Raw genomic sequence first — 23899 nt, forward strand, 5'->3', positions numbered from 1 at the left:
TTCGAGTCGAAGCATGGCTCACCCACACTTCTGTAATAGTTTATCTTTACTTCACGTGTTTCTTCGCGTGGAAATAATCCGAGATTTTCCTTATAGGAATTGTTAATAATAACTATCTTAACGTAATTTTATCTACGATAGTAAGACATAATAGTATTATTTTTCCTTTAATAATTGAATCTAGTTACTGTATTATGTTTGTAAACGCAGTTTTACGTCACAGGAAAAACAATGAGTGTGCGGCAGCGTTCCTTTTCACAAAAAATATAATATATTGTTAGGAACAAAGAAATAACAGTTTTTAAGAGTCTATAAAAGCAAACGTCACAGGGTTTTTTTTTGTGGGGGGAAAATCATCCAATGACTTCTCCCGCCTTGGGCGAGGCAAGAGACGGGCATCAAGGATCATGAGACTTATATTTTTCTATTGTTATGTAGGTAATTGCTTATTATTTCTTTGATTTATTTACGTGCTAATTGATTGTGTGGTGATTTGTGCTAGATAAGGTTATTTTTTGTAATTGTTATTTTGTTCCAATTAAAAATAAATAAATGACATTTTAGTTTGTAGAACGTTGTGTTTTTTATTAAATATCCAAGCTTCGAATTGCTATATACAGGGTGTCCCTGAAATCGACGTCCAACGGGCACTAGATGATCAGCAAAGTTCCAACTGTTCACAGAAAAATTGGTTTTTTTTTTTTTTTTTTTTTTTTTTTTTTTTTTTTTTTTCTTAAAAAAACGTTGCCCCACATTAACTAGGTCGTGGGTGCGTTTACAAACATACAACACATACACATCACGCCCAGACCCGGAACAACAATCTGTGGATCACACAAAGTGTTGTTCCGTGCGGGAATCGAACCCGCGACACGTTGCACGGCAGCCAGTTGCCCAGCCACCGCGCCAACCGTGCAGTCATTATTATATTATTAATTACAGTGACTTATGTGTTATCCACGAAAAAGTACACCCTGTGCCAGTCTTTTGACTCTTGTTGCTACAAATCTTAATTTTTTCGTCTGCAGTCTTCCTTACATTATCCTGAATAGTGCTCCAGTAATATGGAATCATAAATTCTAAGCCAACTGCTTTAGATTGGAAAACATTGTTAGTTTTAGAGGAACCAAATACTCTGAATAAAATTTTCACCTTACTTTAAGTGACTGTACTGAATAAATTATGTATGGCGCTAGTAGTGGCAAATTTCACCAAAGTTGGCGCATTTCATAAGGATTATAAAATGGTATAGCACTTTGCAAATTATTTCTTAAATTCGACACAAAAAAAGTTTTTTCAACGAAACTCCGTTTCGATGAATTTATTTCAACTTACTAAAAATTCTTCTAGTGGACTCAAATCATACGTTATAACCTCGTATGCACTAGACAGCATGCACGCTATTTGTTATCATCATGTTGAAAATCAGCGAGGATCTCTTGTCAAACAATATTGTCTGTTTACCCGTGATTTCGCTTGCAGCATTCGTCGGCAATATTATCGCTAGACGAACTGGTGTTGTGCATCTCGAGCCATCGTGCTCGGGCTTCGGCATTTTAGCTGAGCACTGGCTTTTTTGCGCCGTGTTGATTATTTATTTTTTAAATTATTTTTTGCTTTACCTGCAATTCCTTGTAACGGTGCAAATAACTCTTTCTCGACAAACTAAAGAATATTTGATACTTCATCCCGCATTTGATCACAAGGCATGAACACGTAACTTAATCGGAGGATTCAACCATTTCTTTTTTTTTTTTTTTGATGGGGATATGACGAGTAATTGTGCGTAAGGGCTCATGTACACCACACCACTACCGCGTCGATATGCTGTATACATGACGCTGCCGCGTCCGTTCCTTTTGATTTTACACACATTAGATAATGTGTTACATGCACTATGAACATCATATTGCAATCATTCAATATTATTTAGTGAAAAATGATACACAACATCAGTTCCTCTAGTAAGTCTAGTAATATTGCCGACGAAAGCTGCAAGCGAAATCACGGGTAAACAGACAAGAGATCCTCGCTGTTTTTCAACATGATGATAACAAATAGCGTGCAAAGTGCTGTCTAGTGCATATGAGGTTGTAACGTATGATTTGAGTACACTAGAAGAAATATTAGTAAGTTCAAATAAATTCATCGAAACGGAGTTTCGTTGAAAAAACTTTTTTTGTGTCGAATTTAAGAAATAATTTGCAAAGTGCTATACCATTTTATAATCCTCATTAAATGCGCCAACTTTGGTGAAATTTGCCACTACCAGCACCATACATAATTTATTCAGTACAGTCACTTAAAGCAAGGTGAAAATTTTATTCAGAGTATTTGGTTCCTCTAAAACTAACAATGTTTTCCAATCTAAAGCAGTTGGCTTAGAATTTATGATTCCATATTACTGGAGCACTATTCAGGATAATGTAAGGAAGACTGCAGACGAAAAAATAAAGATTTGTAGCAACAAGAGTCAAAAAACTGGCACAGGGTGTACTTTTTCGTGAATAACACATAAGTCACTGTAATTTAAAAACTGTAGGACTTAGATTTTTTTTATATTTTTCTGATAACATTTGGAACCTTGCCGATCATCTGGTGCCTGTTGGACGTCGACTTCAGGGACACCCTGTATATATAATGTATAAAGGTACGCGTCCACAGGTCTGCATCACACGTATAGAACACATAATATACACATCTCGTTGAGAAACTCATACAACTGAGTCCTCTTATCCGCATCGTACGGACCGCATCATCAGCAATACCTACATGCGATGCGTACCGATGACGTCATACGGAATGCGTGCGATGCGGGCCTGTGGACGCTTACCTTAAAGCTTTTAAAGGATCTGCCGTGGCTTAAATGGATACCTCATCTCTCATCCCTCTCATGTCTGAGGTATGTACCATCTGGATTTTTACATTATTATCATCATCATCAGCCGAGAGACGTCACTGCTGAACAAAGGCCTCCCCCTTGGTCTTCCACGTAGAACGACAAGCCGCCACCTGCATCCACTGGCTCCTCGCGACTCTGACGATGTCATCGTGTAGGTATATTATGGATGCAACAAATACATATTTCAAAGCATCCTAATTACCATATGTACGAACCAAGTGAAGTAGTACAAAATAAAATACAAGGTTTTTTAAATATTAACCGCCGTATTCAGAGACGTCTAATGATTACTCAATTGTTTGCGGAACAAAACTATTACCGTACTAAAGAACAAATTAAGTAAACATTAAATGTCTCTGATTACGGCAGTAATACAACAATTTATTGAAATAAATTCAAATGTATGTCATTATGTTTTCAGGACTTTACTTCGCAGACCTCTTGACATTTTTCTAAAGTCGTGAAACGATTGTTATTCCCATTACAACCTCCATACACAAAGAATTCACAAAGCTCCTTCGCATTATTGAAAGTGTACCTGAAAAATATCAAATTATTTTTTAAAGTCAAAGTCAAAGTTAATGTCAAGGTCAATGTCAAAGTCAAGGTCAAAGTCAAAGTCAAAGTCATAGTTAAAGTCATAGTCAAAGTAAAAGTATGATAAAAGTAATTGACAAAAACACAATCGAATAAATGCATAAAAATGTTATTAGCACGCACGCGTAAAGTTCCAAAATACCTATAAGTCTTTCTATAACGCGGGTACGGGCGCCTCGCTGCTAACAGCTGATCATGCGAAAGCACACGCGCGTGAAATTTTGTTGTTTTATTTGTGATAGAAATAAACTATACTTACAAAAAAAAAATTGGGAAAGTGGTTTGCAATCATGAGTATCACGTTTTTTAAATCGCCGCCGCCCATGGACACACGCCAGAGGCGTTACAAGTGCGTTGCCGGCCTTTTGGGGGCTGGGAATTTAAGAGTTGTTGGGGAATCGGGGATTGGAAAGATCGGGAAGGGAGGAATTGGGCCTCCAGTATTACTCACACAACGCAACACAACGCAAGCTTTGTTTCACGTCGGTTTTCGGTGAGGCCGTGGTATCGGAAGGAAAGCATGGCTCTCCCACACTTAGATACACGTGTTTAAATATCGGTCACTAATTACCAGATACCCTATATTATTTTAATACATACGTTGGTACATAAGCTAGGCACATCCCAGGGTCAGAGGGCTCAAGACATTTCGGATCTGTAAAAAAAATAACAGTGAACAGTTTAAAGGAAAAACGACTCTCGGAAAATGGGTACAGAATCGATTTTTATTTTTGGTATTTTAACAACATCAACAGCCCTGAAGTGGCCACTGCTGACCAAAGGTCTCTTCTCATACGGAGAAGGTTTGAGCATTAAACACCACGATTGCTCAATGCGGGTTGGCAATTTAAAATTTATAATTACTCTACTGAAAACCGCTTACCTAACTTAGGAAAAGGTTTTAGGTATTTTGCCTGACTTATAATGTCAATAAGCTGATGATGGAAGGTACAACTCCTCAATGCTTAGGAGTTCAAAGAAAATTCTTTCGAAGGTATACTTACTTATGGAATCAGAATAGTATTTAGAATAGTATTCTTTGAGGCTATGACGTAGACCTGATTATAGAAGGGAGAAGAAAGAAAGAAAGTCCCATTAAGTATAGATTTAGGTTTAAGTGGATCTGGCCAAATTTTATGGCTATTCAATTCAATGCTACTCTCTCGCGATTTCATTCGCTATGCTTAGCCCTAAGGTCTCAGCCATTTTAGCTTATTACCTTCCACGATAAATAGACTATCCAACAGAAAGAATTTATCAAATTCAATCAGTAATTCCAAGGATTAGCGCGCTCAAACAAACTCTTCAGTTTTTTACAATAAAAAATATTATTATATGGTTCGGCAAACTTCGTATTGCTTCAAATATTTTTTCTCACCTTTTAAAACTGGACTTCCACAAATAATTTAAGACTAAAATTTGCCAAATCGGTCTAGCTAATCGCTAGTTTTAGCGAGACTAACGAACAGCGATTTCAAATTTATAATTAGAAATTAGAAGCCCAGGTTTCCTCACAACGTTTCCCTTCACAGTTTGTCAGTGGTGTCTAAATAATCTTAGGAAGTACATATAACTCGGTACAAGTCACAATGGTACTTTTTTTTGAGGGGGGAAAATCATCCAATGACTTCTCCCGCCTTGGGCGAGGCCAGAGGGAGTGTCAGACTCTTACTGACTAAAACCACCCCGTTCCTACTCCTGCTTTTCGAGCCGGAGCCCCGGTAAACCCGCTAGGTAGATGGTACTTGCTGGTAGTTTTTGAATCAGCACTCTCATGCATAAGAAGCGGGCGTCTTGAACCTCCGGGCCACTACGATATTTGAAGTCGGTTAAAAGTAACAGAAACTCACCTCTAGCTTCACACAGAGCGACCAATAACAGAGTCAATAGGAAATAGAGAAACTTCATTTTGTAACAATATTCAGTTGTTTTACGTCCGTATAGTAATTTTAGACAGTTGCTACTGATAATAATATGTTTGTTTAACAGCTAAGCTAGCCAATTAATTCTCTAATTAGTTGTGAAATTAAGGTAATTTTATACAATTTCAAACGCTTGTCTGTTTTAAAAACTAATTTATTGCGACATTTTTTTAATTAATTATTTACATACATACTTAATATATCGTCACGCCTTTAATCCCCGAAGGGGTAGGCAGAGGTGCACATTATGGCACGTAATGCCACTGTACAATATACATCCACTTTTCACAATGTATGTTGTAAGTCCCATGTAATAGGTGGTGAGCCTATTGCCATATACTGGGAACATTTCCAGACTCCGTGCTACTACTGAGAAATTTTCGAAAAACCGTAAAAAAACTAGTAATACTTCGCCCGACCCGAGACCCCTTGCCCGGCAGTCGCACTTGTAACCGCTCGGCCAACGAGGCAGTCTTAATATTTAATAGGCAGTAATTAATATTTATATTATAATTAAATAAAAATCACTAATTGTTTTTTATTTAATTATATTGCATAATGTTTGCATAAGAAAATAATACTGTTGCGTTGGGCGCGGGATTGCACGAGCTAATTCTAATTCTAGATCTAATTTTGACTATTTTTTCTTTAAGAAACGTAATAATTGAACATTTTACTGTTTTATTGGATTTTCTCTTGTGTTGGGTGCGTTTTCAAACATACAAGTTCACATACACATGACACCCAGACCCGAAACAACATTTTGTGAATCACACAAAGAGTTGCTCCGTGCGGGGATCGAACGCCAACCGTGCAGTCAAGGTATTAAATAAATAAACAGCAAATCATTATTAAAAAACTAGCTACTTTCGCGCGGTTTCACCCGCTCTGCTTAGCTCCTATTGGTCATAGCGTGATGTTTTATAGCATATAGCCTTCCTCGATAAATGCACTACCCAACACAAAAAGAATTATTCAAATCGGACCAGTAGTTCCGGAGATTAGCGCGTTCAAACAAACAAACAAACAGACTCTTCAGCTTTATAATATTAGTAAGTATATTAGTATAGTATAGATAAAATAAAGACTCATTAAAATATTACTAAACAATTTATTGTAATGAATTCAAATTAATGACAGAGTATTTTTCAGGAGTATCAGTGGCAGGCCGATTGGCAACTTTCTAAAGTCGGGAAACGGTTGTCGTTTCCCTGACAACCGCCATACACGAAAAATTCACAACTGCCCTTGGCACTGTCAAACGCGTACCTGAAATATAAAATGGAGCCATGTAAACCAAACGAATTTACAAAAATTCAGCTAAATCGATTGAAGAGGCCCGGAGGCCCAATTCCCAATCCCCGATTACCCAACAAAGCTTAAATTCCTAACCCCCAAAAGGCCGGCATCGCACTTGTAACGCCTCCGGTGTTTCAAGTGTCCATGGGCGGCGGCGATTGCTTACCATCAGGTGATAGGTGAGTTAGTACACCAGAGGCGTTACAAGTGCGTTGCCGGCTTTTTGGGAGTTAAGAATTTAAGGGTTGTTGTTCGGGAATCGGGGATGGGGATGATAGGGAAGGGGGGAATTGGGCCTCCGGTAACCTCACTCACACAACGAAACACAACGCAAGCGTTGCTTCATGTCGGTTTTCTGTGAGGCCGTGGTGTTACTCCGGTCGAGCCGGCCCATTCATGCCGAAGCATGGCTCTCCCACACTTAAAGTTTAGGCTTCTTCTTCAAAGTTTAGGCTAATAAGCGCTACCTATAATTCCTATCATTGCTCCTTATATATGTATAAAAGAGTATAGATAATATATTGTACTACATACATGGGTATATAAGCCATGCACATCCCTGGATCTCTCGGTTGAAGACATTTCGGATCTGTAAAAACAAAAAAATATATTTTGTTTCCTAAATCTATAATATTATTTATATAGGGTGACTGGTAATTAGTGAACGATATTTAAACACGTGATTGTACTCATGATTACAAACAACTTTCCCAAAGAAACTCTGTTTGTATACTCATTAGTTTTATTTTTATCACAATAACAAAACAACAATATTTTGCGCACGCGTGCTTTCGTATGATCAGCTGTTAGCAGCGAGGCGCCCGCGCCTGCGTTATAGGAAGCCTAGTAGGTATTTTGGAACTTTAAGCGTGCGTGTTAAAGAAATTTTATTCAAAGTCAAAGCATGTATTTCAATTAATCCTAAATTAGGCACTTTTAAAACGTCAAATTGAATTGTTCGTCAGTCTGTCTGTCGGTGAAGCTAGGTTGCTAGCTCGTTCCAAAGTGTAGTTTCGAATGGAGAAAAACGAGCAAGAAACTCCATCGTTAGTCTTTTTAAAAAAAAAAAAAATTTTACAATATCTCTGATACATTATTCTGTAGGTATGTATATATCTGATACATTATACACTCGTTCAGAGATTAAGGCGTGATGTTATGTTCTTTTTTCTATGGTATAAGCCGGTTAACGAGCAAACACCAGATGAGATAGCGGCCAAACTCACTCATCAAATATAAAAAAATGGCTCTCCCAAATGCTATGTATATTGAACAAACTACATTAAAAAAAACTACTATAATCTTAATTTTGGAAGTCGATCAACATACTAAAATCTACTACTAAGTGTAATAAAAACTTTTCTCAGAACCACATCAAAATCAACCAATTGCGAGATAATCGTGGAAACCATACATGATAATATATTTCTGATATAAGTTTTTAAACTGACATATTCATTAACACTAGTATTAGAACTTGAGGCGGGATATTTACCATATTTTTCTATTTTTATGAGTTTCCGATATGCGCCATGATCACGGATAAACTGATGGCGCTTGCAACAGTGCCGAAATATTGGAAACTCATAAAAATAGATAAACATGGTAAATATCCCGTCTCAAGTTCTAATATTAATGATATATATGCTTTTCTGTGATTGTATCTAAAGTATATACCATACATGCATACATACATACAAGACAAACTGAGAACCTCTATCTTTATTTGAAGTCGGTAAAAAATAACAAAAACTCACCTCTAGCTTCACACAGAGCGACCAATAACAGAGTCAATAGGAAATAGAGAAACTTCATTTTGTAACAATATTCAGTTGTTTTACGTCCGTATACTAATTTGCAAACGATTGCTACTGATATTAAAATGTTTTTATCTTGTTATTATAAGTGACAAATATAACAGGGATGTATCCGATTAATTATTATGTTATCGGCTTACTCACATAATGTTTTGACGAGGAACTCGACTAGTTTCATGCGGCGATCCTCGAGTCGCCAGTAGCAGCGCGACAATCGCCGCGTCGTGTGTCGCGGAATGCTGCTCATGAATATGAGCCTCTAGCATGGCTTGAAACTAGTCGAGTTCCTCGTCAAAACATTACGTGAGTAAAGTAAGCCGAAAACATAAATAATTAATTTAGTACTTATGTCTCACTGAAAGTTACAATAAAATCAGAGATGTATTCGCTTTACTATCGGTAGTGGGTAATTTGCAAGGAGGTGGGGCGCGTGAGGGAACGAACCTCTCAATCCCCAGCCGACGCGAGAGACACTCTGGGCGTCGGCGATCGCGTGACGATCTCCGGCCACCGTAAGTGCGGGTCTGCGGACGGCGAGTAAGGGTTGTTCGCCGCCCGACTAGAACCAGACCCGTGCGTGCGGCGCGTTGCGTTCCGCGCGCGCCTCAAAGACCACCACAGATGGGGCCCAGTAGGGCTGATGCCTAATTCGGAGCTACGGACTACCTAGCGGGTTTACCGGGGTTCCGGCTCGAAAAGCAGGAGTAGGTTTTTAGTAAGTAAGTAATTATTTTGTTTAAAAATTTCAATTTTTTTATTTTCGATTTTCGGTGAAATATTTAGTATGCATGCTTCTGTAGACGAGTACTACTTGTAGTTTAATTTGAGTGATCTCCATACTGTATATTAGACCAAATAAAACATGGGACTTACAACATAACTTGTGAAAAGTGGGTGTACATTGTACAGTACTATAATGTGAATCTCTGCCTGACGGCGATAAAAGGCGTGACGATATGATTTTAAATTATGTAACTGACGGACTACTTTATTTTAAATTACGATTGAAATTGGCTAGTGGGAAAGTAGGTACCCAAATACGTCTCTGTAACAAGGTCTTCACAGGTCAAATGATATCAGTCATAATATTGCACAGTTAGATTATAAAATGTATATCATTTAACCTTTAAAACATTGTTTTATTTCCTCTTAGATCTGAAACTTGTCTCAAAACCTACATATGGTAGGGTGTAAGCAACTATTAAATTTTAAGGTCCAAAGGTCCCAAAAAACGTTTCTTTGCGCTTTTTTGGTAATATCTCATTTCCTATGGGTTTTTGGTATTTGCATTTAATACCAATATTGTAGAATACAAAATTCTCTACAACTTTTGTCTAAACTTTTTTTTATACGGTGCACCGTTTCCGAGGTAGAGGGGGGAGAGAGCGCGGTCACTGCACCTCTTCAAAAATTTTTTTTTCGTCTAACCTATCCGTGATGGTTGTCTATGGATAGGCCATTAAAAATACGTCATGGTTCCTAAAACCATTTTTCATCAAAATCAATTGTTTGAAAGATAGACACTTCCAAAGTGGAAAAATGAGGTCTATCGAATGTGTCCTGCCCTCTAACTTTTAAAATAAGTGAGTAAGAAAACTAAAAAAATATATGCTGTAGATTTTAATGGAAACTTTCAAAGAAAATTGGTTTGAACGAGATATCATAATTAGTTTTTAAGAATTGATACATTTAAAAAAAACACATTGTATGTACACGTGGTGGTGCAGATGAATAATACTTTGCGGCGCTCGTACGCCAAAAACTATTGATTTTATGAAAAAGTTATCAATACATAAATTGTAGGGAATTTTTTCTAGTTTAATTTTGTAGATAAATATTTTTTCGTAAAATGCGTCGGAACAGAGATATTAATAAAAAACCGTTTACAAACAATGTGTGTTGTACAAACAGGTTAGTTTCGGTAGGTTCCTGTTTCTGATGTTATATGTGTTATGTTATATGTTCCACCGTGTCCTCCGGGCGGTCTTCGCAGTGATGACACCCGGGCGTTTCCTCCCGCCCAATCAAAAACAGGATCCTACCGAAATATCTGTGTCCGGTAAGCACCTGCGTCAGGCGGTAGGTAAGGACGGCATGGCGCCTCTCTAGCCACTCCTCAAACAGGGGACTTACCTCTGCAATGACAGCGAGCCCAGCCCTCGGTTGCGACAGTCGTTGCTACACAACACACATTTTTTGTACACGTGGTGGTGCAGATAAATAATACTTTGCGGCGCTCGTACGCCAAAAACTATTGATTTTATGAAAAAGTTATCAATACATAATTTGTAGGAAATTTTTTCTAGTTTAATTTTGTAGATAAATATTTTTTTGTAAAATGCGTCGGAACGGAGATATTAATAAAAAACCGTTTTTAGGCGCCATTTTTTCAATATGGCGGCGCGAGCGGCGGTCGTACGAGGTGGCAAAGTTGAAATTCGAAAAGAGCATACCCAAATCTATAAATTCACCAATTTTCAAAACTCCCGGAAAACTTTCCAGGTAAAACTACCAAATGACTGGACTATAAAGAGTATAAAAGTAACAATACGAAAATATTATACACTAAGTAGTCCCACGCGGTTTCAACAGGTTATCGATTAGTGATTAAATATAAACATGGCGGTAACAGGAAAACATAATACTTTTTGTGACCACATCTGGGGACCTACTCTAATTCAACGAAAAACGAAATTTCGTCCGAAACTTCGCAGATTGCATACTACAATTATTATTATTTTTTCGAGCAGACGTATTACTCGATGGTAAGCAATCGCCGCCGCCCATGGACACTTGAAACACCAGACTCTTTACAAGTGCGTTACCGGCTTTTTGGGGGTTAGGAAATAAGGGTTGTTGTTCGGGAATGGGGATGGGGAAGATTGGGAAGGGAGGAATTGGGCCTCCGGTAACCTCACTCACACAACGAAACACAACGCAAGCGTTGTTTCACGTCTGTTTTCTGTGAGACCGTGGTATCACTCCGGTCGAGCCGGCCCATTCGTGCCGAAGCATGGCTCTCCCACACTTAGAATTCTATTTATTGCGAACTTTTGTGAACAAAAATGAACGAAAGAAATGAAGATAAATAAATAAGTTTTGATATGGAATTAGAAATGAAACATTATTTTAAGTAATTTTATTAGTAAATCAATAAAACCTACGGCCGAAGATTAAACGAAACTTCGCATTCGAGAACCGGAGGAGGCCCCCTGGTCTTCCAGTATGAGTGGGAGAGCCATGCTTCGGCAGGAATAAGCCGTCAGACTGACTAAAACCACCCCGAAACACCAGAGGCATTACAAGTGCGTTGCCTGCCTTTTGGGGATTAGAAATTTAAGGGTTATTGGGGAATCGAGGTTTGAGAAGATTGTGAAAGGGGAAATTGGGCCTCCGGTAATCTCACTCATACAACGCAAGCGTTGTTTTACGTCGGTTTTCGGTGAGGCCGTGATATCATTCCGGTCGAGCCGGCCCATTCGTGCCGTAGCATGGCTCTCCCAGACTTAATAGCGATGCATTAGTTACAATTGATTTTATAAGTATACCTAATCGCAGAATCCATTTTCGATGTAATTAAATATTTCCATTAATACTGAAAATATCAATATTTCTACTACAAGCCATAATTAATTCGAATTAACAAAGATTAGTTGAAAAAGTTGTTATTATAAATTAGTTTATTAAAAGATAAGCGTTTGATTATTTAAATTAAATAGTAATTACAAAACTTCGTTCAATAGAAATCACAATTTTACTGAAATGTATAATCTGTTGACTATTCTTCCAATATTGCTGTGCATCGCCGCTGACTGTAATGCATTCTTGGGTAAAATTAATTCTTTTTTATATTGATACTTGCCTCGCAACTGCAACTACGATATTTTTTATGGTATAAGCCGGTAAACAAGCAGACGGATCACCTGATGGTAAGCAATCGCCGCCGTCCATGGACACTTGAAACACCAGAGGCGTTACAAGTGCGTTGCCGGCTTTTTGGGGGTTAAGAATTTAAGAGTTGTTGGGGAATCGGGGATTAGAAAGATGGGCAGGGAGTTATTGGGCCTCCGGTAAGCTCACTCACACATACAATGTGGTGTACATTGTATGTGTGACCTTTCACCATTTGTGTTATAAGTCCCATGTAATAGGGGGTGAGCCTATTGCCATATACCGCACACAATTCCAGACTCCGTGATACTACTGAGAAATTTTCGAAAAATTTAAAAAAGTCCGGTAATACTTTGCCCGACCTGGGAATTGAACCCGAGACCCTTTGACCAACGAGGCAGTCTTCAACTTCAGCATTTAACAATCCTCTTTATAGTCCTAGGAGCACGAGAGCCGCGATGTAATCTACCACACGACGTAATAAGTGAAGAAATTCTCTGCTTGGCGTACTCAGAAAGGTATATATATATATTTTTTTACATTTAATGGGTCGACGTTTGGCCGCTATCTCACCTGATGGTAAGTGATGATGCGGCCTACGGTGGAGCACGTCTGCCCATAAGCAACCTATTCACTCGGGCTTTGAAGACACCCAGGTTATACCCATCAGGAAACACAGACTCCGGCAAGGAGTTCCACTCCCTAGCAGTTCGCACAAGGAAGCTTGAAGCGAAGCGCTTCGTGCGAGTGGGTGGGATATCTACCTATATCTATAAAGCGGTGACTGTCTATGTGTTATTTCAGACCCCTGTTCTAAATTTCATCTCGATCCATTAACCTCTTTTATGCTGGTATATTTTTTTATGGAAAACGTATCACCTGATTTTAAGCAATTGCCGTCACCTATGGACACTTGAAACACCAGAGGTGGCCTTTTGGTGGTTAGGAATTTCAGGATTGTTGGAGAATCGGGGATTGGGATGATTGGGATGGGGGAATTGGGCCTCCGGTAACCTAACTCACACAATGAAACACAACGCAAGCGTTGTTTCACGTCGGTTTTCGGTGAAGCCGTGGTATCACTCTGTTAAGTCGAGGAATATACAACCTTTTCTTAAGTCTAAAAAACACTATGCTGAAAATCGCATCAAAATCAATTATCAAAACCGCATAAATACATACAGGTCAAACTGAGAACTTAAATTTTTTAGAAGTTGGTTAAATAGTATTAACCGCCGTACTCAGAGTCATTTAATGGATACTTAACCCAGTCCTTAGCAATTGTTTTCAATACAAATCATTACTAAGGAATAGTTTAAGTAATCATTCAATGTCTCTGAGGACGACAGTAGGAATGCTATCCTATTTCGAAGACTGCACGGTTGGTGCGGTGGCTGGGCAACTAGCTGCCGCGCAACGGGTAGTGGGTTCGATTCCCGCACGGAGCAACTCTTTGTGTGATCCACAAATTGTTGTTTCGGGTCTGGGTGTCATGTGTATGTGAACTTGTATGTTTGTAAACGCACCCATGACACCGGAGAAAATTCTAGTGTGGGGCAACGTATAAAAAAAGTCAATTTTTTCAGGTTTTATTACGACCAGGTAAAAGATGAGTGCATTTTCTACGTGTACGGTGGTTGTGGGGGCACTGCTAACAATTTCGGATCGAAAAAAGAGTGCATAAGTGCATGCGTCCGCCATGATCACATAAACATATAGTTGGTAAGATATTTGCTCGTTTTATGCATGTTATGGCACTTAATTCCACTTTACAATGTACACCCATTTTTTACATTTGTATGGACTTATGTTCCCCTATTGTGATATACTGGGCACAATTCCAGACTCCGTGCTACTTCTGAGAAATATTCAAAAAACCGAAAAAAGCCCAGTAATACTTTGACCGACCCGGGAATCGAACCAGAATCCCTTCTCCGGCAGACGGCCTCGTTGGTCGAGTGGTCGCAAATCACTATAATAATACTATTTATATATTTTCAGAACGACTATTCCCAAAATAATTTGTAGGTGCATCGCCAAATGTAAAATCGATCCGAATGATTGTAAGCATCTGGCTCGACATAGCAAGTTGTATAAAAATGTTCAATATTTACCTTGACGAAGTATAGTGTAATTGAACCGTAATTTTATAAATATTCCTGGGAAAATTATTCAGTTGGTACAACGCCAGAGATGTAATGATAGAATGATTACATCCGGAGCTGCGCACTACCTAGCAGGTTACCGGGGCTCCGGCTCGAAAAGCAGGAGTAGGAACAGGGTGGTTTTTAGTCAGTAAGAGTCTGACACTCCCTCTCGCCTCGCCCAAGGCGAGAGAAGTCATTGGATGATTTTCCCCCCTCAAAAAAAGGGTGCTTCCCCGCCAGAGATGGGCTATGCTAAGGATAACGTAAATATTCCGTGAAAATTCGCTGCTGTACTAGGAGCATAAGAAGGTATTTCTCAATCTCCAAGCTTGGAGCGGGTTGTGTGTTTAAATGTGGGAGAGCCATGCTTCGGCACGAATAGACCGGAGTGATACCACGGCCTCACAGAAAACCGACGTGAAACAACGTCTGCGTTGTGTTTCGTTGTATGAGTGAGGTTACCGGAGGCCCAATTCCCCCCTTCCTAATCTTCCCAATAACCAATTCCCGAACAACAACCCTTAAATTCCTAACCCCCCAAAAGGCCGGCAATGCACTTGTAACGCCCCTAGTGTTTCAAGTGTCCATGGGCGGCGGCGACTGCTTACCATCAGGTGATATGTCAGCTCGTTTAAAAAAAAAGATTGCAGTTTAAAAGCCTCATGCTGATCAGAGAACGCTACCGCATGGTCTCTGCCAAATATCCTCCCTTAATGGGATCCTACGACTCATGGAAAGAGTAAGAGAAGCAAAAAATAGGAACAACAGTGATGGCAACAGTTTTACATTTTAATACTCGACTGCACGGTTGGCGGCTGGTAACCGACTGCCGTGCAACGTGAAGCGGGTTCGATTCCCGCACGGAACAACTCTTTGTGTGATCTACAGATTGTTGTTTCGGGTCTGGGTGTCATGTGTATTTGAACTTGTATGTTTGTAAACGCACCCACGACACAGGAGAAAATCCTAGGGTGGGGCAAGGTTTTAAAAAAAAACAAACAAAATGGGATCCTACGACTCATAGAAAGAGTAAGAGAAGCAAAAAATAGGAACAACAGTGATGGCAACAGTTTTACATTTTAATGTAACATAAGTCTAGTTAGTAGTTCAATAAAACACCTACTGCTTTTGGGGAGGGGGATCATCCAATGACTTCTCGTGAGTGAAACAATGAGTTGGGCGAGGTCGAAGGGAATGTCAGACTCTTACTGACTAAAAACCACCCCGTTCCTACTCCTGCTTTTCGATCCGGAACCCCGGTAAACCCGATAGGTAGTCCGTAGTAACACCTATTGCTGAGTGACTGTCACTGGACGGTTGGCGCAGTGGCTGGGCAATTGGCTGCTGCATATCGTGGCTTGGTTTCGATACCTGCAACATCTGGGTGTGCGGTTCAACACTAGAATTCTGCTCTAAAATCTTATAAATAATTCAAAGTCAAAGTCAAAGCATATATTTCAATTAATCCTAAATAAGGCACTTTTGAAACGTCAAATTGAATTGTCCGTCAGTCTCTCTGTCAGTGAAGCTAGGCGCTCGTTCCAAAGTGTAGCTTCGAATGGAGAAGAACGAGCAAGAAACTCAATTCATTTTAGATTATATTTAAAGAAAATTTGACAAATGATGCTCGCCCCAAACAAACGGTAATTGATTCTAAATTAATTATTAATTAAAATTGTGTTATACAAAACATTAGTTTTTCAAAAGATAAGCGTTTAAAATCTTAAACAAATTACTATTTAATTTTTTTCCCTCAGTAGAGAGTACGAGCCTCTTGAAATGTATAAGCTGCTGAATATTGTTTCAATATACCTATGTTCATATATTTTCATCGTTGCTGACTGTAAGCCAGATTTGGGTAAATAAATATATATCATATTGCTATCTTATAATTATACCTTTTTTTATGAAACACGTAAACGAGCAGACATATCACCTGACGGTAAGCAATCGCCGCCACCCATGGACACTTGAAATACCAGAGGCGTTACAAGTGCGTTGCCGGCTTTTTGGGGGTTAGAATTTAAGGGTTGTTGTTCAGGAATCGGGGATTAGGAAGATTGGGAAGGGGGGAATTGGGTCTCCGGTAACCTCTATCCACTCACATCTCACTCATGTTAATGCAAATAAACAATATCTTTATCTTTATCTTTTATCTTTATCACACAACGAAACACAACGCAAGCGTTATGCGGCAGTTTTCTGTGAGGCCGTGATATTACTCCGGACGAGTCGGCCCATTCGTGCCGAAGCATGGCTCTCCCACACTTAAAGTGAAATTTGTAGTGATTGACAGTGACATTTGACACATTCTCATTTATCAAAACATATGTCACAGCAAGCAAGGGTAGCTCGCCGCCCAACCAAAACCAGACCCGGGCGTACGGCGCGTCGCGTTTCGCACGCCTCAAAGAGCCAAACCAGATGGGGCCCAGTAGAGCTGATGCCCGACCTGGAGCTGCTGACAATGTAACATGGGATGTTGTGGCGGGCTTGGCTGATTGCTGCCTGGTCTCTTTTAAAAATTAGTTGTAGTTCTTTACAAAAAAAGTGTATTCCACTCTTTTTTTAAGGGGGAAAATTATCCAATGACTTGTTACTTGAGCGAGGCGAGAGGGAGTATCAGACTATTACTGACTAAAAACCACCCCGTTCCTACTCCTGCTTTGAGCCCCGGTAACCTCTTAGGTTGTTCGCAACCCCGGGATGTAGATGAGGCCCAGTCCATTTGATGGTAAGCACACATCAGATGACACTTAGGCATCAGAAATCAGATGGGGCCCAGTAGGGCTGATGCCTGATCCGGAACTGCGGACTACCTAGCGAGTTTACCCCCCTGCGCCCGGCTCGAAAAGCAGGAGTAGGAACGGGGTGATTTTTAGTCAGTAAGAGTCTGACACTGCCTCTGGTGGGAAAAGACATTGGATGACTTTCCCTCTTAAAAAAAAAGGTCAAGGATGTATTCTACTGTAACATCACCGCATTATTAAATTCCTAGTGATTTTTTTTTTTTTTGAGGGGGAGTATCATCCAATTACTTCTCCCGCCTTGGTCCGGTAAGCACCTGCGTCAGGCGGTAGGTGAGGACGCCGTGACGCCTCTCTAGCCACTCCTCAAAGAGGGGACTTACCGCTGCAATAACAGCGAGTCCAGCCCTCGGTTGTGACAGTCGCTGCTTCCATTCCGCCATGAGATCGCGCCGGAGAAATTCCTAGTGTAGGATTATAATTAACTATCGTTATGGTTTCAGGAGGACGAGATCCAAAATGTTTCGGGCCTTACAGAATGGCATTGATGGACGAACCTAACTGCAATAAGAGAAAGTAAGCTGCTTATTGCCATTTTTTATAATACTAGCGGTCTAGGACTAAGACTGCCTCGTTGATCGCAAGTGCGACTGCCGTACAAGAGGTCTCGGGTTCGATTCCTGGGTCGGGCAAAGTACTACTGGACTTTTTTCGTTTTTCGAAAATTTCTCAGTAGTAGCACGGAGTCTGGTACTGTGTTCAGTATATGGCAATAGGCTCACCCCCTATTACATGGAACTTACAACACAAATGGTGAAAAACGGGTGTACATTGTATAGCGGCATTACATAACCTAATGTGCACCTCTGCTCACCCTTTCGGGGATAAAAGGCGTGACGTTATTGTCTATACTAAGTACCATATACATCCATGACCCCTTTTTGAAGACACAGAAGGAGTAACTTGTAGACACTGAAGTGTAAAGATGATTTCTTTTTTAAAGTGTGGGAGAACCATACTTCTCGCCACGGCCTCACAGAAAACGGACGTGAAACAACAATTGCATTATGTGAGTGAGATTACCGGAGGCCCAATTACCTCTCTTCCCAGATTTCCCAATCCCCGATTCTCCAACAACCCTTAAATTCCTAACCACCAAAAGGCCAGCAACGCACTTGTAACGCCTTCGGTGTTTCAAGTGTCCATGTGTAGCGGCGATTGCTTACCATCAGGTGATCCGTCTGTTCGTTTACCGGCTTGTTCCATAAAAAAGAAAACAATTACTAGTATTTTTTTAGGTATTTTTACGACCAAGTGGAGGAAGTCTGTAAGTCCTGGGCCGAAGAAAGGCCCAATTTTGGATGCGTGCATCCTATGCACGTGTTCACTTCAAGAAGGAGATGTAAAAAAGCCTGCATCCGGGATGACGAAAGCGACGAATCCGACGAATACCATCACTTTGGTAAGTCAAAAATATTTTTGGGGTCCCACTACACCAATAGGAAAATAACTGAAGCAGAAACAAGTAATATTATTCAGCTCGTTTGTCTTCATTCGAAAATTCAATGCTTGGGCTTGACATAAAGTCAACGTGAAGGTCAAAGTCAAGGTCAAAGTCAAGGTCAAGGTCAAAGTCAAGGTCAATTCAAAATCAAAGTCAAAATTATTTATTTTAAGCAGACCAGGAAGGCACTTTTGAACTTCAAAGCAAATATTACAATGTAAAGAAAACATAATGTCTGTCTGTCGGACGTTCCCCTAGTGAAGCTATTTGCTCGTTCCAAAGTGTAGATTCCTATGAAGAAGAACGAGCAAGAAACTCCATAGGTTACTCTTTTTATATCAGATTCACAATACAATTCTTGGTTACGCATTGTTTCTTTGGTTTAATTGTGTGAGAACAATGTAACACGAATAGTCATACGTTTTTACTAGCTTATGTCAAGCCAAATACATTAACCATAGCTTGTCTATGAAATTAAGAGTCAGTTCATATCTGACGTAACATGCTTCGCGTATCATCGGTCGCGTATCATCGGTCGCGTATCATCGGTCGCGTATCATCGGTCGCGTAACGCCAGAACAGACAAATGTATAGAAAAACAATTGACCATTCACACTCAACCAATGATACGTCAGTACGACCGATGATACGCTCGACGTATTTTACGTCAGATATGAACCGACCCTAAAGGTTTTTTTTTGTTTTATTCAGTTCGAAAGTAAAACAATTACTTTAATAATATTATTTTATAATTTTTCAGATGACTATGAACGCAAACGATGATCATCACAAAATAAATCGGATTATATGGTCTATTCTTTATTATGTTATCGGCTTACTCACACACGATGCGGCGATTGTCGCGGAATGCTGCTCATGAATTTGAGCCTCTAAAGCCATGCGCTTGAAACTAGTCGAGTTCCTCGTCAAACAGTTACGAGTACGTGAGTACGCCGATAACATAATAATTAATTTAGTATGTCTCACGAAAGCTCTATTTCTTGTAAAATTATATAAAAAAAAATTAAACCAATTTCTTTCCTTTTTTATTTCATTTATTTATACAAAATAAACTGAGACATAGTCCCTAATTGCTGGCCTTTTAGAAAGTCTCAGAGTCAGCCAACGAGCGATGGAGAGAGCTATACTCGGAGTATCTTTACGCGACAAAATCCGATATATAGAAATTCGCCAAAAAACAAAAGTTACAGACATAGCTCTCGAAATATGCAGGTTGAAGTGGCAATGGGCAGGCCACGTTACGTTAAGTGTGGGAGAGCCATGCTTCGGCACGAATGGGCCGGCTCGACCGGAGTGGTACCACGGCCTCACAGAGAACCGACATGAAACAACGCTTGCGTAGTGTGAGTGAGATTACCAGAGGCCCAATTACCCACCTTCCTAATCTTCTCAATCGCCGATTCCCCAACTACCGTTAAATTCATAACCCCCAAAGGCCGGCAACGCACTTGTAACGCCTCTGGTGTTTCGGGTGTCCATGGGCGACGGCGATTGCTTACCATCAGGTAATCCACTCGTTTAAAGGCTTATACAATAAAAACACTTGTGAATGTAAAAACAAACAAACAATTTTAGTTGTAAAAAGCAACTAAAATTTTAGGAATACCTATGTACAAAATAAAACACATTACGTTGTTTATTAACTTTTTCTTTCGTTTTAAAAAAGGTAAAACCTGATACGTCTTGCTCGGCAGCACTGCTTGCAGTCACTAGACCAATTTGGGAATATGTATGAAATAAAACACGTTTTGTATATTGTTAATTAAACTTTTTTTACATCATATATTTATTTAAGATACTCTAAAATTATATTTTTAAATGATAAATGATATTTATTTCTATAAGTAGGTTATAAAATAACACTTTTACACGTCAATAACATAACATAACACATCATACACATAACAACATTACTTATAAAAATAAAAAACAAATAACATTTAAAAATATCCCACCCAAAACATAAATGTGAAAGGCTGCCAAGTTCGATAATATTGGAATGCTTCGCCTATAAAAGAAGTGAGATCTAAATAAGTACCAAGTTCCATACACAGACCTCAGTTAAAAATGATATAACAAGTTGGCAAGTTTTCACACACTTTGTTATAAACCTACTAAACGCAATGAGTCAAGTATATAATTTTCTATTAAAACTTGCCAAGTTATATCATTTTTAACTGAGGTCTGTGTATGGAACTTGGTACTTATTTAGATCTCACTTCTTTTATAGGCGAAGCATTCCAATATTATCGAACTTGGCAGCCTTTCACATTTATGTTTTGGGTGGGATTTCATTTATTTTTGTAAGGTTTATTTTCTTTTTTTCTTATTTTACTTTACTTTGACTAAATACAAACCTTCGTAACGAATTTTAGGTCGGTACGACCATTGGAAGATATAGATAATTTTTTTGTTTTAGTTCCTTAGGGGTATGAATTTACACCTTCATTATTTTTAAAACCGACTCACACTTGGCCATTTTCAGATTTTTTCCTTTACCTTGACCTAAAGACCTACCTCCATGCCAAATTTCAAGTCAATACGACCATTGGAAGTGGTCTAGGTTTTTGATGAGTGAGTGAGTGAGTGAGTGAGTCAGTCAGTGAGTGTATAGTAAAAATAGCGATTTTCTGACGTCAATATCTCAAGATCTACAATAGGTACATTAATGAAATTTTGTATTTTAGATAAGTAAGTAGATCTCGACAGATACTAGAAATTTCATATGCGTAGATAAAATAGATTTTGAGTTATAGGTGGGTCGAACTTGGCCCGAAATGGTTCGTGTAATATAACCCACGGCCGGTGTGTCGGTTTTTTTGCTCGAACTTGGCGGACACACTGCCGTGTGTCTAGATAAAAATAGAAGAAGAAAAAATTTAACTAATTGAATTAATTAAAAGAAAAATAATAATTATTATATTTTAAATAAATAATGAATGAACCAAATAATTACGTTACCTACCGGATAACTTTAAAATAGTCAAAATTATATGTGTTCACTCGATGCCTCCCGCCGCTCAAATTCACCTCTGCTTAATAAGCATTTAATTGCGGGCGGGAGGACTCCACATCGCATGATAAAAAATACATGTATAAGCGGAATAAAAGTCAAAGTCAAAGCATTTATTTCAATTAATCCTAAATTAGGCACTTTTGAAACGTCAAATTGAATTGTCCGTCAGTCCGTCCGTCAGTGAAGCTAGGCGCTCATTCCAAAGTGTTGCTTCGAATGGAGAAGAACGAGCAAGAAACTCCATCGTTACTCTTTTTAAAAAATGATTTTTACAATATCTCTGATACATTATTTGATCATTTACCTATTGTATATATATGTAGGAACAATGTAACGACAATACAGCGTCAAAACTAATGGGACAATAAAACCAATTTGTAAAGAATATAAAATAGCGGTTGTTTCAAACATAGTGCCCACATATGTACACTTACATTTTGAAATAATGCTTCTATACAACTTCCATACAGTTTCTATATAAAACTAATCTTTAATTTAATCTTAAAACTAAAAATCTATTGTGTTGTTAGTGTAGTATGGATCCACCAAGTATCGCCTGATTCTATTCTACAATGTGATACGGGTGGGACTTCTAACCCGTTAAGGCTGAGTACTACATCTAATATTATCGATAAAAAAATATTAGGGAGGGGGGGTTGAACCCCCAATTGAAAATATTGAAAAATAGGTAAAAATAATTCAGAAATGTTTTTTTTCTCACCAAAATATTATCAAACATATGAAAAGAGTAATGAATTAGTTAGCCAAGGTTATAAGCTACCGTTTGTCGTTTTTTTTTTTTGTTTCTACGACGCATACAACCTTTGATACCACATAAAGTAAAAAAATATTTAAATAGTCATAATTTTTAGCGGGAGGGGGTTTAGCACCCCACATTATATTTTTTGTACATAAAATTTGATGTAGTACTCAGCCTTAACGGGTTAGAAGTCTCACCCCTATCACATTGTATCATAGACTTACCAACTATTTAAAAATGGTGCGGTGTATTGCTCATACACATTCTTTCGCACTGAGTTTTTCGAAAGAAATTATTTTCAGTGGGATGACAACCGCCAAATATAAAGGCCAAACATTTTTTCTTATCCTTATCATAATAATACCTGAAGAAATAATTTAATATTTAATATCAACGTCACAACTTTTTATCCCCGAAGGGGTAGACAGAGGTGCACATTACGGCACGTAATGCCGCTATACAATGTACACCCACTTTTCATCATTTGTGTTATAAGTCCCATGTAATAGGGGGTGAGCCTATTGCCATATACTGGGCACAATTCCAGAGTCCGTGTTACTACTGAGAAATTTACGAAAAACCGAAAAAGTCCAGTAATACTTTGCCCAACCCGGGAATCGAATCGAGACCCCTTATGTCCCAGTCGCATTTGCGACCACTCGACCAACGAGGCAGTCTCTTACTGACTAAAAACCACCTCGTTCCTATTACATGGGACTTACAACATAAATTGTGAAATGTGGGTGTACACAATGGCATTACGTGTCATAATGTGCACCTCTGCCTACCACTTCGGGGATTAAAGGCGTGACGATATGTATGTATGTAAGAGTCTAATTAATTAATTTATATGTATTTATGCATTTTTAACTGACCTTCTAAAACTTGCTTGACATCTGTGTTCATCAGCTTTGTGCCGTGGTTGTAAACATATTGGATTAATTGGATCCTGTAACCCTACAAACAAAATATTTATTAGCACATTGACTGCACGGTTGGCGCGGTGGCTGGGCAACTGGCTGCCGCGCAACGGGTAGCGGGTCCGATTCCCGCACGGAGCAACTCTTTGTTTAATCCACAAATTGTTGTTTCGGGTCTGGGTGTCATGTGCATGTGAAATTGTATGTTTGTCAACGCAACCACGACTCAGGAGAAAATCCTAATGTGGGGCAACGTTTTAAAAAAAAACAAACAAAGAAACAAAACAACATTGAACGCCGTGGTGGTCACCGGTGACCGACGTTAGCGGAGGATTTGCATTTAATGGGTCGATGTT

At 39.0% G+C, this 23899-nt stretch overlaps 2 protein-coding genes across 5 annotated transcripts; one reads left to right on the forward strand and one right to left on the reverse strand.

The window, feature by feature from the left end:
• Positions 1-3239: 3239 nt before the first annotated feature.
• On the reverse strand, positions 3240-8643 carry LOC118279806 (kunitz-like toxin PcKuz3). 4 transcript variants are annotated; one of them, XM_035599592.2, is made up of 4 exons: positions 5350-5503; positions 4504-4557; positions 4100-4154; positions 3240-3440 (listed from the first exon to the last, which is right to left on the reverse strand). In XM_035599592.2, the coding sequence occupies exons 1-4, from the start codon at positions 5405-5407 to the stop codon at positions 3320-3322; spliced, it is 288 nt and encodes a 95-aa protein (XP_035455485.2). In that variant the 5' UTR covers positions 5408-5503; the 3' UTR covers positions 3240-3319. The 4 variants fall into 4 exon arrangements, with proteins under 4 accessions (XP_035455485.2, XP_050558384.1, XP_035455486.2 ...); XM_050702427.1 differs by lacking the exons at positions 4504-4557; positions 5350-5503 and adding an exon at positions 8478-8636 and having other exon boundaries at positions 3243-3440; XM_035599593.2 differs by lacking the exon at positions 4504-4557 and having other exon boundaries at positions 3245-3440; positions 5350-5516.
• A 7652-nt stretch (positions 8644-16295) lies between these two features.
• On the forward strand, positions 16296-19666 carry LOC118279805 (uncharacterized). Its single transcript, XM_035599591.2, has 4 exons — positions 16296-16433; positions 17826-17898; positions 18621-18784; positions 19587-19666. The coding sequence occupies exons 1-4, from the start codon at positions 16355-16357 to the stop codon at positions 19607-19609; spliced, it is 339 nt and encodes a 112-aa protein (XP_035455484.2). The 5' UTR covers positions 16296-16354; the 3' UTR covers positions 19610-19666.
• Positions 19667-23899: the final 4233 nt, after the last annotated feature.

The sequence above is a fragment of the Spodoptera frugiperda genome, chromosome 22 (assembly GCF_023101765.2).
Source record: "Spodoptera frugiperda isolate SF20-4 chromosome 22, AGI-APGP_CSIRO_Sfru_2.0, whole genome shotgun sequence".
NCBI classification, from domain to species: domain Eukaryota; kingdom Metazoa; phylum Arthropoda; class Insecta; order Lepidoptera; family Noctuidae; genus Spodoptera; species Spodoptera frugiperda.